Consider the following 14,929-nt stretch of genomic DNA (forward strand, 5'->3'; position numbering starts at 1 on the left):
GGAAAGCTAACACTTCACATTTCTTGCAGAAGCTGGAGTTTTGCTTAGCTTGCTGTCTTTTCAAAGACAGGGAAAGATGTTTGGCACTCAGAATTCCATTAAATGAGCTATTTCCTGTTTTTATTTTCTCTTTAAGAGGAATAAATTGAAGCCTTTCAAGTGTCCAAGTGGTATGTATAAAGCTTTACTTAGCAACTTCCAAAATCAACAGAACGCTCTTTTGCCACCTATTCAGAGAGATGTTCATCAACAGCTTGTCACTGTGCTGTAGAAATCCAGTGATTTACTCAAGGCAGAGAATGGAAGACAGGTTATGTCATTCAGTTGACAAACTCCATGAAAATTACTCAAAAAGAACAGCAAGTATCAGTTCAGGACAAAACATACTTTATTGTACTGTAATGTCAGAAGTACAAGAAAAGTACTGCAGAGAACCATGCTAATGGGGTTTTTAGGGTCTGTGAAGGACAAAAGTACAAGGTAATGGGGTACTACCGTACTCAGTGCAAAAACTGATTCATTTGAGGCACAAGTACACTACTGTTTAAGCAGCTTGATTCAAGCACAGCTCTGGTATGCGATCTACTGTTTTCTTTCTATGTGATGATTCTATAATAAAGCTACTTTTACATGAAATAGGCAGTAGATTCAAGTCAGGGGTGTCCAAATTGCCACTTGGCAACCAAAAAACTTAAGAAAAATACTCTGCATAGTCACCCTCCACATTTTAGTTTCAGATATGGAGCTGTGGCTAGTAAAGAAAAGTTATTCTGAAAGGTCAGAGCCCAGATCTGCTTGGTTGGTGCGGATTTTTTTTCCCCGCTCTTGTACATCTGTGGGTAACTTCACATTGACCACAGTGTCCAATAAGAAAAAAACCCCACCTTTATATCTTTGATAAGGAATCATACATATCTAACATTCAAATTAACTTCAGCCCTTGAGATCTTAACTTATGGCTTAAGACACAACAAAAGTGTTTGGGCACCCTTGAGTTAAGTTAACAAAGAGCATTTTTGCTACAAAGGCAAGCAAGACCATCGTTTTAAACAGAGCTGACCTCTACAAGAAGAAAGCAAGAATCCAAGTCACTACTAGGCTGACATGTACTGCTGCCCAGAAAGATAAAAACGTAACATCACAAGGAAAAGGTTCAACAAAGTTGAAAGATAAAGGTTTCGACACCAGAAGCAGCATTTGAAAACAAGCTGTTTAAGTTCATCTTTTCAAGAGATGCAGATTGCGTACCTCTAGGCATGAACCAAACATGCTGGCAATCTTCTCCTTTTACAGAGCAGCTGTGTTTAACATAGGAAGTTCTGGGTTTAAAGAAAGCTTCTTGAAGAAGAATTAAGAATCGCAATTGCCTGTCTAACTTAACGAGATTAGTAGAGAAACGAAAAAAAAAAAAAAATTACTACTGAAACAGTAGTTTCTCAGTGGATCCCTATCATTACAAACGCAGCTTCCGCTTTGTAAGCAACGCAAGACTAAACAGACAACTATTATTTTATATTATTACTATGCTTATAAGTTACATCAGTTAAAATTAAAAAAAAGCCAAGCAGTTTTGCCCTATTTCAAGAATAGTTTCCAATCAACACCAGTTTACATGGTGAATGGGACTTCACAAATGAACAAGGAATGGTGACATCTTTGGGTCAAGAACGACAAGAAGTAATGGGCTCTGTGCTACCAATCAACCTCAACAAGAATATGGCACAAGGGCCAGCCCAAGCTGTACCAACACTGAACCTTTAGCACTCGGCACAAATTCGGATCTCTTTACTTTAGCTAGCAAATCAGGTGAAAAGACCAGGTAAAAAAAAAATCTAACTAAAAACTCAGGCCAACAACTGGAATATACTTTTAAAAAAAAAAATTCTGTATTTTTAAAATAACTTTACACTGACATCAGTTTGTGCAAACTAAAAAAAAACCTCACTGATTTCTCTCTAACAAAAGACAAATCCCCAAAATATTTTCCTTTTACCCTATTGTATCTGTAGATACAATCTCTAATCTAACAGATGTAAATGCAAGAGAGAAAAAATTACAGCATCTGCACAACATTCTTTCTACAAACGGCTGCTGGAGGGAAAGTAAAATATAAAAGGAATAAAGAAAGGAAGGTTCCATCTGAAATACTCTCACAATCTTTCCCACTCTGTAGTCCATGAATCCGACTCTGATGCTAAGGTGACAGTGTATGTAAGCAGATTTTTTTGTTGATTTTATTATTTTTGAGTTTCAGTTGAAGAGAACCTGCAAAGAGACTCAGGTCTCTTCAGGAATTGTCGGATGGAACATGCTCCTCAAATCCTTCACTCTCTCGGACCAATGCTCTTTCCAGGATAACACGGCCTTCCTTGTAGCGCTGGCTGTCTTCAGTGGCAAATTCATAGATCCAACCCAGTTTGCTGTTGCAGTTCTTGCAGCTCACGTCTCGAACCATGTGGCGGCCAGTGAGCATGACCCGATCCTGAACTTCACTGTATTGCAGATTTACCACCTGATACAAACATACAGGGGATAGGGAATAGAAAGGATTAGTCTGCCTAGAGCAAAGCTTGGTAACAACATGCATGACTATCAACATGCTAAAAGTAAAGAGCCTGTGGCACTGCACATGAACTCAAACGTGCAGTGTAGTAAGTCAACAGCCCTTGAAAATCTCCTGCTTGAGAAGATAACACTTTAAATATGTGCTTTATGGGGATGTATTACCCTCAGTGTTTAACTGAGACATGAAATGCCATCACAAGATGTACAAGAGTGCAGAGTATCGTGTTCAACTTTGAGTGAGAAACTCCTGGTGAATAGCTTATAAACTAATTGATATTAATGCACTTTTAACATATGTAACCCATTTCTAGCAACTGATGTGATCACTTATTCCCAGAAATCAGAACCAAAATATTAAAAGAGGTATTTCTTTAAAAATCCTGGGGTGCTTTTGAAATAATCATCTAAAAGAGGAAGGCTCAGTGGCTGAGAATGCAGGCATTAAACATTCACCTTTTTTGTGTGCTATTTCAGCACTTTAAAATATACTTTTAACTTGTTTAGGCAGCAACACCACAGAACCAGATGTATAATTCATTGAAAAGTTGATGTCAGAACTACATCTGAACTGTTAATACACAATAGGATTTGAATAGATGGGGCTGTCACCACTTTCTCAGCTTTCTATCTGACTGTGCTTGCACTCTCTGCTTCAGATACAAGGCTTCTGACTGCAGAAATGTAAAAATCAAACTTCTGTGATTAAACTCCACTATGTTACACAAGAAAAAGTTGAACCCCAGGATCCAGTGCTTATTGGATGAGAAACAGATCAGATGCACAGCTCTTTTATAGCTATGCAGCGTAACACATGTAAATACTACTGACAGGATTCAGCATACCAGAAATCCCAAGGCCAAGCAGAGTTAAATGAAGACATTACTGATACCTCTGTCCACTCTGCCACTGACCAAATGGCTTTCAAGGAAAAATCCCAAAACACACCAATGTGTACGTGACCAGGAACTTTGTGCAAAAGCAAGGATGATCTTTTTTTTTTTTTCAATTAACCTAATGGACAAGTCTATATGGAAGGGTTAATAAATAATGCTACAATTCACTCAAAGTTATGACTTCCATATTTCAATCTGTTGAATTAAATAAAATTTGATCATTAAAAAAAATATTAAACTAAACCAGAGCGCTACTACTGCCTGTAAGAGACTGTGATTACCTGAAGCTGCCAAACTACTGTTAGCATAAATGTGTTTTAATAATTAAACAGAACACTAGCTAGACCTTTTTTTTTTCCCTGAGTAAAAGTGCAAATGCCTTTGAAACTTTTTGATAGACAAAAGATACTCTCACAGTGAATTTGAGGTTCACATTACAGAAGTCTCCAAAATTAAAACACCATGCATTTCGGCATGATGCCTCTATACATATACAATCTTCTTTAAAGTCTTTTAGTATTGCAAATACACTAATTTAGATAGCTTGCCATCAATAGTAAATGCCTAATTTGAGTTCAAAGACAGTTGACTAGAACAAATTAAAAATAAAAAAATTAAAATGGTAATTACATGTTAGCCAAGAAGTTTTTTAGTTTTGATGACAGATTCATATCCCACAACCTCATTTTCAAAAGCAAATAGTAGTTCCCCCTCAGCTTCTTACCAACCTTGTTAAAAAGAAAGGCTCTTCCCGTGGCCCCTGTAAAACGAGTGGAGATAAGCTCAGAACGATTGGTCAGAATCGTGTCGCAGTTTGCACAGGAGAACAGGCGAGTGCCACCAATATGATCCAGAAAAATTCTTCCCATTTTCAGAACTTACGTGAGTTTATACTCAAGACCTAAAAGTAAAACATCATGTACATGTAAAAAAAGCATCACAGAAAAAAAACTAAACAAAACCCCAACCAACCCATATATACAACAGAGTATTCTGCAAACCAATTCAGCTTAATATTGCAGACGTTCTTTCTTTCACAGATGAATTACTGAATTTATAGACTGCGTTCATCCTTTCTCATCAAGACAACTTCTTTCCCAAAGTGGTCATCTTACCGATAAGATGACACACTTGTACACAGACTAATGACATTAAGTGAGCAAAACATGAACTGAAACCTTTAAAATATAGTTCAGATGTTTGCAGACCACTACTGGACCCAGAGTTCTTAAACTCAAAAGCTTCCACTTCTTTCCTACTTTTTCCGCTTTAATATCATACTGAAATTCCATTCTAGCATATTCCCAACGACTCACCCATCTTAGTCAGGGCTGGGAAATGAAGTATTGAGAAGTACATTGAGTCACCAAGACAATTACAGTTTAGTTTAATTTTCCCAAATCACCCCCCCCCTTTTAAAATATATATTTATTTTGTCACTTCCCCTCAGCTTTGCACAATTTATGACATGCAACCACACAACACCACCATCCAGGATGCTTTAGTCTTCTAGTATAACAGACTGGGCTACTGTATTTGACTTGACATTTATTGGTTTTACATACATAACAACATAGGAAAGGTTTGGATGCTATTTCACATAACACACAATCCACCCAGTCTTTACACCAGACAGCTTTATATACAAACATTTAAAGCTGTCTAACGTAAATACAAAATACCACGTCATTTACCCAAGCTATTTCCAAGACCATCACTAAAATACCTGAGAAACTCCAACGAGCAGAAAGAGAGAGCTTGGAAAGTTTATAGCAGCAGATCTGCAGTACCTGATAAATAAACCTCTTCACTGCTTAGGAAAATTAAAGTATCTCACCAGCTTTATACCAACTAAGATAAATCACTCAAAGTTAATTAGTGAGTAGGCACAGAACATACCAGAAAGCTGAAAACTGGAATCATGAAGTATGAGATAACATGACAAAGGAATTAAATTATGATGTTATTTCCATTTCAACTGCAGAAAAGTTTTATGACTAAACATCTTTTCATGCACAGCAATGCAAAATAAATCTGACACACTGCAATATTAAGTTGTGTGGGTTTTACTTTTCAGAGCAGGAGACAGTGTGCTCTTCATACAGAAGTTAATCAAATGTGCTCCTCGAGTTGAATATGCTAGGTCAAATGCCTTTAAGAAGCACAAATACCTAAGTTAAACCCATTTTAGGGGATCGGTTTCTTAAAGCTTATTGTGACATCCACAAAGCAAAGGGACTCAAACATGCACCTGCACACACAAAATTTAAAACACCATTTTTACAAGTAAAAATTGTAAGTCACTGACATAATGATTTCTCTCCTCAATGGTTTTAATTCACCTCTGTTTTCTTACAATGTGTGGCAATAAAAAGGGGTCCTAGTGTGGTTTTAGCACAAGTTCCTTACACTCAGATTTTTCAAATCACTATAGGTCTTCTGTATCCCGTCAGAAGGATACAAACAAATTCAAAGCCATGGAATGCCTCTTTTCTTTAAAGGTGATATAATACCCATTTCTCTTCTTGAACGGATCAATAAAACAAGTCTTGAGTTTGACAAACGTATTTTAAAGACTTAGCTGAGCGTAGGGGTGTGACTCCTTGTGACTCGACTCAAAATACAGGAAGCATTTCCCTTCGATTTCTCTAAGCATTATACCTTTCTAATATGCCGTTATCTTTCCTAGCAAGCGAGGGCAAAAGAAAAAATTAAAATGTGAATAGTGACAGCAGGAAAGAAAGATCAACAGACAGTAAGCGCAAATGAACAAGTATCGGTCAAAGTCTCCAACCAGAAGAAACCACAAATACAAGCAAATAAAAGCAATTGTGACAGATATGCCCATAAGGCACTTGGCCTAGCTCCATGTGTCATCCTTACTAATTTTGGATAATGTTATTTTGTGTTGATTGTACTGTGGATTAAAAACAATTAACCAATCATAAGTTATTGTAAATGTGGAATCAACATCCAAAGGGATATTTATTTCAGGGTAAACACAATGCTCACCCTGTCAGTATTTTTAGAAGCTAACATAAAACAAATCCAAAATCATTCCTCTCTTTCACCAAGAGCAACACAAACACTTAGCTTGGTAAGTGACAAGAACAGACCTATTGCACAGACTAACCTTGCAAAACATGCTATTTTGAAAAATATGCATCCGAACACTTACAATGCAAACACATCACCTATCTAAAAATGTAATTCATGTTACTACCCCCAGAAGAGCAGTAACCCAGAGTCACTAAAAACAAAATCTAAATACGTCAGAAGAGAGCATTAAGTGTAATTCTTACAAGCAAGTTAGAATTCAAAGTGACATACAACTGTATCACTTCCAGGATATGCCATTATGCATGATTGAAGTGTTGAGTCCTGAAGATACTGAACATTAAAATAAATGCATAAAGAAATACGTCCAAAGACTTAGGGACAAAACACCTGCCTAGCAATACAAGGCCTAAAATCTTCAATTATTTTTATCACCTCAAAAAGCTGAGAGTAACCTCATCAAGTATCTAAATGGGAAAGAAACTTCCAGTAAGACTTGGGTCCCAACACAAAGTCATCTTGAGATTCATTTGCTGGTAGCACAAGGCTGTGAGAATTCAGACTAAAGTTACAGCAGAATCTAATAAACCAGCTGGTACCGCAAAAGTTTTTTGTGGAATACAGTGCATAAGAAAGCATGTATTCTTGAAATAAATAAAGAAACATTTAGAAATTAAGAAAAATAAATTTAAAATCTGCATTATGACAGTCAAACAGATTGTTTTTTTTTAAAGAAACTGCTAAAAGTAAGCCTACTAGAAGAGAAGTTAATTTTAACTTCGGATCACTTCACCCTCCCCCCCCCACCACCTTTTTTTCTTCCCCCCCCCCCAAGCTAAAAGCACAGTATTTACTTGTAAGACCAATTCAGAAAGTACTTGCTGTGGATAAAGACTGTTCTCTCCTTATGTAAGGATCCTGAATTCTGTAGGGTACACTCATTGTACACTGCAAAAAACAGAAGCACCACAAAACAAGGGAAAGCAATCTTCCATTGCTCTCAGCCTCATATCCCTTATATACAGAAGCAGTGGGTACAAAGTCACCCAAGATAACTGTGTAATTTTTTTCCTATAGTTTTCAATTCCCATGTAAAAGGTGGGCGTCTATTTATTTTCACACATAGATAAATGATCTGAAAAAAGCCACTCATAGGCAGCTTTTACAGGCAGTGGGAAGTCTCTCTCGAAGAAAAGCTAAAGAATTGTGAAACGTTAAAGCGCTTCTAAAGCTTAAGATCTTCAAGTTGCGGGGAGGAAAATGCAAGAATTGCACTTACCCATTCATCCATTTGCTAGACTTAAAGAGTGAAAATAACTTCCACTGGTTCGGAGAGCCAGTCAAGTTCCCTATTGCTATTCACAACCCCAGAAAAGTGACACTACTCTGTCACACCAATTCCATCATGTTACTAGCAGAATTTTCAGAAGCAGTGGACAGGAGTTTTGGTTATTCACCAAACCAAAGGCTGAGGAAAAAATAGAGGGTTTTTTTTTTTTTGTTTGGCCCATGATTTCATCTTTAAAGTCAGCTAAGCATTCTTTGTTGGATATGTGTCAGTGATGAAGTCCTGGTGATCCCACCCTCATGCAAATTACCAAACACAAGTCATAATATTAAATTAATGGCTCCAATGGAAAAAAAAGGCAGACTTTCACTTCCACTAATGGGATACAAAGTATCTACCACTTGTCAAATCTACGCAGTTCAGAGAGACAGGTACTTTTATGAACTGAGAGCAGATGCCACCATGTCATTAACCAGCACCCTGACCACCATTATCAACCTGCATTCTTGAGGGGACCCTTAGCAGAACAACCAATGCTAGCTCATATTACCTAGCTAGGGAGGCTTGCTCACAGTGCATTATTTTGACAGTACAAACCCTGCTACAACTTCTTAGTCATGCTGTGAAACATTTCCTGCCTGCATGCTTTTCCCAGTGAGTACATGGACAGACAGGAAACACAAGCACTGTGGCTGTATGCTATACTGTGTATTCCCAGAGCAGTGTGCTCCCAAACTTCCACCTGTCTTTCAGTGTTGATTTTGGCAACACTGAGCAACAGCTGTCAAAGAGCTGACATTCAACAGCTTAAATTTGACCACTATCTTGCACACAGAGCTGAAATCACCTGAAGCACTACTTGGTTGGTATTTGTAGTACCTAATCTGCATATCTTCGCAAGCAATAAAGAACAAAAAAGTAACACAAAGAATTATTTATTAACATTTTAAAACTAACAGTCAGTGTTCTGTTGTCCCAGAGGGCACCTCTTGAAGACACAGGACCATTAATGTTCGGGAGAGCCAGCAGGCACTTTCTACATACACACTGGACTGTGGATGTTTCAGGAGCCTCAGTGTTGCTTCAGCACCATCTACTGCATCTCAGATCTACAACAGAAGACAGCTGCTAGTTAAAGCATAAAAAACTACGACAGCCTCTCTTTCGCCATTTCACTGACGAAAAACATCTTCCTTTATACAGTGAGCCAACAAGCATTCTCTCCCCCCCGAAAACAGGCTATGCACTCCCTTAGGCATAGTAAAACATTCTCAGGATGTACTTACTCTGGAATCAGGCTTAAACTTCATCTTCACATCTCAGGAACCAGGCTTAAGCTTCCTCTTCTCATCTCAGAGATGGACAAAAGAGGAAAAAGAATACTTAGCACACCTACACAAGACTACATGTTGAAGAATCACTGGGTAAGCAAAGAAATAAAACTTGCTCTTTACCTTCCCAGGTTTCTGCTGCTCACAAGCAGGGGTGCATCTGAAAATACACGTGGTCAGTCTCTTAGGAGGTCTGAGATTCAGCCATCTGCCACTGACTTCTGCAGCTGTTGAAGTAAGCAGGGCCCAGCCTTGGGCCTCTGTCTATATGCAGCATTTGTTATCAGAAAGCACCACACGTAGCCAAACATGAAGGAAGAAAGTGAACTGGAACAGCATACGAGCTATCCAGCTACTGCAGCAAATTGTAGAAGGAAGTTAATACAGCCAAATGACTGACGAGGCTTTGGCAATGTAATGAAGGCCGTGCCCAGATGCAGCGCACAGCACCCACCTAGAACTGGGTGCCTTGCAGGGTGAAACTTCATTTATGCAAGTCACACTAGTCTAATTCTCTATTGCAAGTTACAGTAGTCTAATCGTCTATTGCACACTGGCTTTATTTCAGGTAAGGTGAAAGCTTTGCATTGGGATACTGACATTTAAATATGTTAACAGAACACTATATTGGTGTGTGCAATAATGCAGAGTACTTTGTTTCAAGTTTACAGAGAGCAGAGCCATACAGATGGGTGCTCGTTTCCAGTATAGCCCCCATACCTCAGCATCCCCCACGCAGTAACGGATACCCTCACAATACTCTTGCTAGACGACATATGAAAGTATTGGTTTACAAATGGTATCAGATTTTCTTTCTCACTACTACATAAAGAGTCCAAAAGCAGCAACTATTACTTTCTCCTTGTTTCTTTTTCTCTTCCTTTTTTTCCTTCCCTTCCTGTATCTCCTTACCCTTCCCTAAGAGAGGAAAAGATTAATTCCTCAAGTTTTTTTAAGGAAGCTGTATTTCCTGGGTTTGTAATAAATTCATTCTTATACTTATTCAGCAGATAAGACAACTTTTGCCTATCAAACCATTCCGCAACTTTCAGAAAGCTAAACTAATTCAGATTTTCCATTTTCGTTCATTTTAGTGCTGAGGTGATACAAATCTTCAGCCAAAGACACCACTGGTTTCGTAAGTAATGGGGGGAAAAAAGTAAAAAACACATAAATGAACTTTGAAGAAATGGTGAAACTCCCCTACAAACTACATCCGCTGGCAGAAAGACTGCCAATATGCTTCGTGCATCAGACCAACAAATCCTTATATCAACTAGGAAAACTCCTAAATGTACGTAAAGTCTCCAGAATTAAAGACAGCCTTGCTATCAATCATCCACAGCATACAGGCATTTCCTCTATACATTTAACAAGATACCTTTAGGTTAAATCTTGCTTAAGGGAATTATGTATTTCAGCAAGAGCTGAGCAACTCAAGATTTCAACATAGGTCAAATGATAGTAAACAAACATGAACCAATGACCTAAACTGGACAACATTACTGCAAGCTTGTGATGACCACCAGCAGAGGGAATGCTAAAAATACATATATATATATATTTGTGTGCATGTGTAGAACTCTCAGTCTCTCAGGTGACAAGCAACAAATGTCATCTGTTCTTGTCATCATCTCTACTGGGCTTTGAAGTGCCATTTTGTTTGTCCTAACATGCTTGGCAGCGACACCTGAAACTCACTCATCATCATTATTGAAATCTATATATAAACAATTAGATTTGCATTCTATAAGTTAGGTACTTCCACAACTACGGAAGTGAAAGTAGCAGATGACAGAAGCCTCCAAATAGTATTTCTCAACACAAACATTAGAAAAAGGGAGTAACATTTGAAAATGGACAGTTTCCTCTGTCACAAACATTACTTTAATTCAGCTGTCCAAAACGAGTCTGTATGTAACAGGACTATATGTAGCTGTTACAGAGTTATATATGCAGCTATATATATCACTGAACCAGCTGCATGAAGGAATCTTTACAACCATGAAGCAAGTTCCCTCAGTTTCTGCCATCAGTCACAAACATTACTTACGCTACTAGTTAATCTATTGCCATTAGTTGTGACATCAAGAATTGCTCTGCAACACCTACCACGCTGAGAAGAGCCATGCCCTCTGTTCCTCTCTCACAAGACTTGTGTACTAGCCTTGTTATTCCTCCAATCTAACCATAACACCATGTTTATTGTCTGAAGAAGACAAATAAAAATAATTTATTGAATTCTATCACTATTCGAGTCCAAAACACAGCCTTTATTCTTAAATAAGCACAGTGGATTAATCTGTATCTGCTTGCACAGTGCGGCTGAGGTCTGTACACAGAGTAACAAATGAACAGACAGATGACAGTCTTTGCATTCCTTTTTGCTTTGACTAGAACCTTTTCCAGAGCGAAAAAGTGCTTGCCAAATATTTCAGCTTCCTGGGAATCTATACTTTCACAGGCAAAACCCAACCTAAAAGCTGACAGGCGATGCTGGCTCGTTGCTGAAAGAGCCGTGAGCACCTCGATAAGTAAATAACAACTATCACTCGATTTCCGACAACCGGCTTCCCGTGGAAGAGTCATCCCTCAGGCAGGGACGCGGGGTTTACTCAGGGCCGCTTCGGCGATGAGCAAGTCTCCAAGGCGCGGTGAACGAGCAGCGCCTTCCAACCGGGAAGGGAGGACGGGTGCGCCGAGGGGCGCCGCCACCCACCGCTGCCGCCCGACACGCGACAGGGGACGGACGGACGGCTGACCCCCGCCTCGCTGCAGGGGGGTTAACCCCCGCGTAACCCTTCGAGCCCGGCGGAGGCGACGCGAAGCCCCGAACTGCGGCCGCTGCCCGCCGCTACGCTTAGGGGGAACATGGAGTGTGTGTGGGGGGGGGGAGTGGTGGGGGTGGCGGTCTCCACCCCCGGCCCCACGCGTGCGCCGTGGGGCGGCCGTTGCCCCCGCGCCGCCGTTCCACACAAAGCCCCGCGCGGGGGCGGGCCCCAGCTGAGCGCCGTCACGGGGGCGCGCGCAGCCAACCGCCGCCGGCTCGGCCCCCGGCGCCGCCGCCGGGCGCTGCCGGCAGCGCAGGCAACTTGACAACAAACAAGAGGAAACAGCTGACGGGAGGCCCCGCCGCTGTGAGGGGCGCCCGGGCCGAACCCCGCTCCCCCGCCACCCCGCGCCCCGTCCGTGGTGGGGGACGATTGCGGCGGAGGGGCCCGGGCACGGCTTCTCGTTCCGCCGCCCATCACAGGGCCCCCTCACAAGAACCGGCCGCGAAAGTTGCCGCCGCCCCGGCGGGGAGGGAAGCCGAGCCGAACCCAGCCGAGCCGAACCCAGCCGAGCCGAACCCAGCCGAGCCGGCGGCGGTGCGGGGCCCCGCGGAGGAAGTTGTGGCCGCGGCGGGGAGTGGGTGCTCGGTGCCGGCCCTGAGCGGAGGGCCGGGCAGGAAGGCTGGGCGGCGCTGGGAGACGCCGACGGAGGAGGGGACGGGGTGGGGGAAGGCCGGTGCTTTGTCGCGGCGCTCGGGCCGCGGCCAGGGCCGGCAGGGCCGGCGCTGTCCCCTCCGCGCCGCCGGGCCGGAGTGGCTCCCCCGGGGCCCCGCCGCGGCCCAAGAGACAACAGTGCCGCGGCCCGGAGCGGCGACCGCCACCTCCCTCCCCGGCCGCTGGCAGACCCGCCCCGACCTCCCCGCGCAGCGCTGGGCGGCGCGGGCCCCCCTGCCCGGTTACCTGGCGCAGGGGAACGGTGGCGGCAGCAGCTCCGTGCCCGGTGTCTTCCCCCCGCCCTCCACAGCCCCGACGCTCCGGCTCGGCGGCGGCGGCTCCGCCCCCTCGCGGACCCGCCCCCGCCACACGTCAATCACCGCCGCCGAGGCTCCGCCCCCGTCGCCTCACGGCCGCGCCCGGCGGGAGGGCGCTGAGATGGGTGTCAGCCGCATCCTACGTCAGCGAATCGGGGACTGATCGTGCTTGCAGCCTTTCAGGTCACTCAGGCTGCAGCCTTTGCCGATGTTGGAGGTCATGGAAGAAAGAGGCAAAGCGTTGGTGGCCCTTCTTGGCCGTTGGTTGCAAGTGTTACCAATTCCCTGTCATTTTTAATGGCTCGGTGCTCGCGCACAGGTTGCATCCTTTGCAAATAAATAGTAGTCTTGGCCAAAATACAGTGAAAAAAAATCCTTCTGGGTTGTCGGTTATGAAAAAAGACGTGAAAAGGGGTAGTTTTTTGTTTCTACTTTGGAGAAAGTCGCAGCATTTTAAGGATTTCTGTTCTAATAACATTGCATCCACATTAGAGAAAGTGTATTTTTCACATATGGTGATTCCTGGGTCTATCCATGTGGTATCACCAGACGAGCTGCAGTCACTGCAGGAAGGAATGACTCGGCAGGACTGTTCTGTAATTTTACATCAAAGGCAAAGAGACATCTCTGTGAACGTATAGCAGGCAGCACGTAATTATGTGCCCAGCTGTTGTTCATCTTGCATCTTCTTGCATGGGCTCCTACTGTTAGATATGGCTAGGTAGAGGGGTGCGCAACCACCCGCATGAGGGTAGACAGTCAGTGATGGGTCAACACTGATATGCTAAGAACTGCTGTTTGCTTTGAGCAGCCCTCCAAAACTTGAGATGTCTTCAGTATGGTCAACTCCGGCCTGATTCTGAGCATTTAAGCATTGACATTTCTCATTAACCTGTCACCAAACCTCCCATTAGATCGTGCAAAGGAAGTGAAAAGTGTTGGAGCAGTCTGTCAGACAGCAATCGCCTCTTAGTTAATGGCACGCACGGGGACAACAGAAGTACTAAGAATATTAGAAGGAAGCCATAAAGACTGTGCCTGGGGTCCCATTTACCACCAGCAAACAGCAGAAATAACTGGTCTAACATGCTCAGCTTGACCTGAGCTTCTGTTGTGCCTCACTGAGTAAGTGCGAGCTTTGTCCCTGGTGGGTTGGCTCAGTCTTGTCACAGGAGCTATATGAAGGTCCACGTCTTAATCACCTTTGCAGAGCTCCCATAGACATCGCTGTAAACAAAGCCGAAACAAAAGGGAAAAGAGGCAAAGCAACAGTGCTTTAGTCAGCATCAGTAACTGGGTCTCATCCAAGGACCTGTGAGCTCTCTGCTCAGCTCTGCTCCTGAGGCATCTTGTATGTCCCTGGGCAAGTCAGTTATTTTTGCCTCATTTTCCTCTGTAAAACGGGGAGAGCAATGCTACCTGCCTTACTGGGAGGTTGCATGTTTGCTTAAGTACTGTCCTCCAGCCTGGGGACATGGAGGGGATGTATGTCAGAACATTGCAATTGTCATAATAATATTACCAGGAAAATAAAGCAAAGCCCAAACCTGTGAATAGTATTAAATTCTCAGCCATAAGAAGGGTAGCTGTACCAATTGGAAGGAAACCAAATTGACCATGAGACAAGCAGAGAATGGATTAACTTCTGCTTGACAGATGGTGCCAGGGACTGATGCTTTTATTTCCCTTGCAGAGGAGCTTAGAGGAAGGGGGACAGAGAAGGGTGAGGTAGGGCACATTTATTAGAACAAAGCAGCAGTCTGTAGCAGCTCCACTGCAGAACATTAAAAATATCAAAAGCAATTCCCAATCAGTTTGTAAGGGAAGTGCTACATATCAGCTATGGGGTGAAAAACAGGAACAGCAATATTGTACCACATGGCACTTTTAATTTTCAAAGTAGCCTGAAAACATTCATTAATCCTCCTCTGACATAGAGAAATGCAGTACAGTCAGCAGTTTGTTCCTTTACTTCTTACGCTGGGATTTAGGA

The 14,929-nt window shown here is 42.6% G+C and overlaps 1 protein-coding gene across 6 annotated transcripts; it reads right to left on the reverse strand.

The window, feature by feature from the left end:
- Positions 1 to 370: 370 nt before the first annotated feature.
- Positions 371 to 13,001, reverse strand: YPEL5 (yippee like 5). 6 transcript variants are annotated; one of them, XM_064446423.1, is made up of 7 exons: positions 12,866 to 12,967; positions 9,258 to 9,294; positions 9,090 to 9,154; positions 8,761 to 8,912; positions 7,370 to 7,463; positions 4,187 to 4,359; positions 371 to 2,512 (listed from the first exon to the last, which is right to left on the reverse strand). In XM_064446423.1, exons 6-7 carry the CDS (start codon positions 4,325 to 4,327, stop codon positions 2,288 to 2,290), a joined length of 366 nt encoding a protein of 121 aa, XP_064302493.1. In that variant the 5' UTR covers positions 4,328 to 4,359; positions 7,370 to 7,463; positions 8,761 to 8,912; positions 9,090 to 9,154; positions 9,258 to 9,294; positions 12,866 to 12,967; the 3' UTR covers positions 371 to 2,287. The 6 variants fall into 6 exon arrangements, with proteins under 6 accessions (XP_064302493.1, XP_064302497.1, XP_064302492.1 ...); XM_064446427.1 differs by lacking the exon at positions 7,370 to 7,463 and having other exon boundaries at positions 8,848 to 8,912; XM_064446422.1 differs by lacking the exon at positions 7,370 to 7,463.
- Between the last annotated feature and the right edge of the window lie 1,928 nt (positions 13,002 to 14,929).

Source organism: Phalacrocorax carbo, chromosome 3 (genome assembly GCF_963921805.1).
Source record: "Phalacrocorax carbo chromosome 3, bPhaCar2.1, whole genome shotgun sequence".
Lineage (NCBI taxonomy): Eukaryota > Metazoa > Chordata > Aves > Suliformes > Phalacrocoracidae > Phalacrocorax > Phalacrocorax carbo.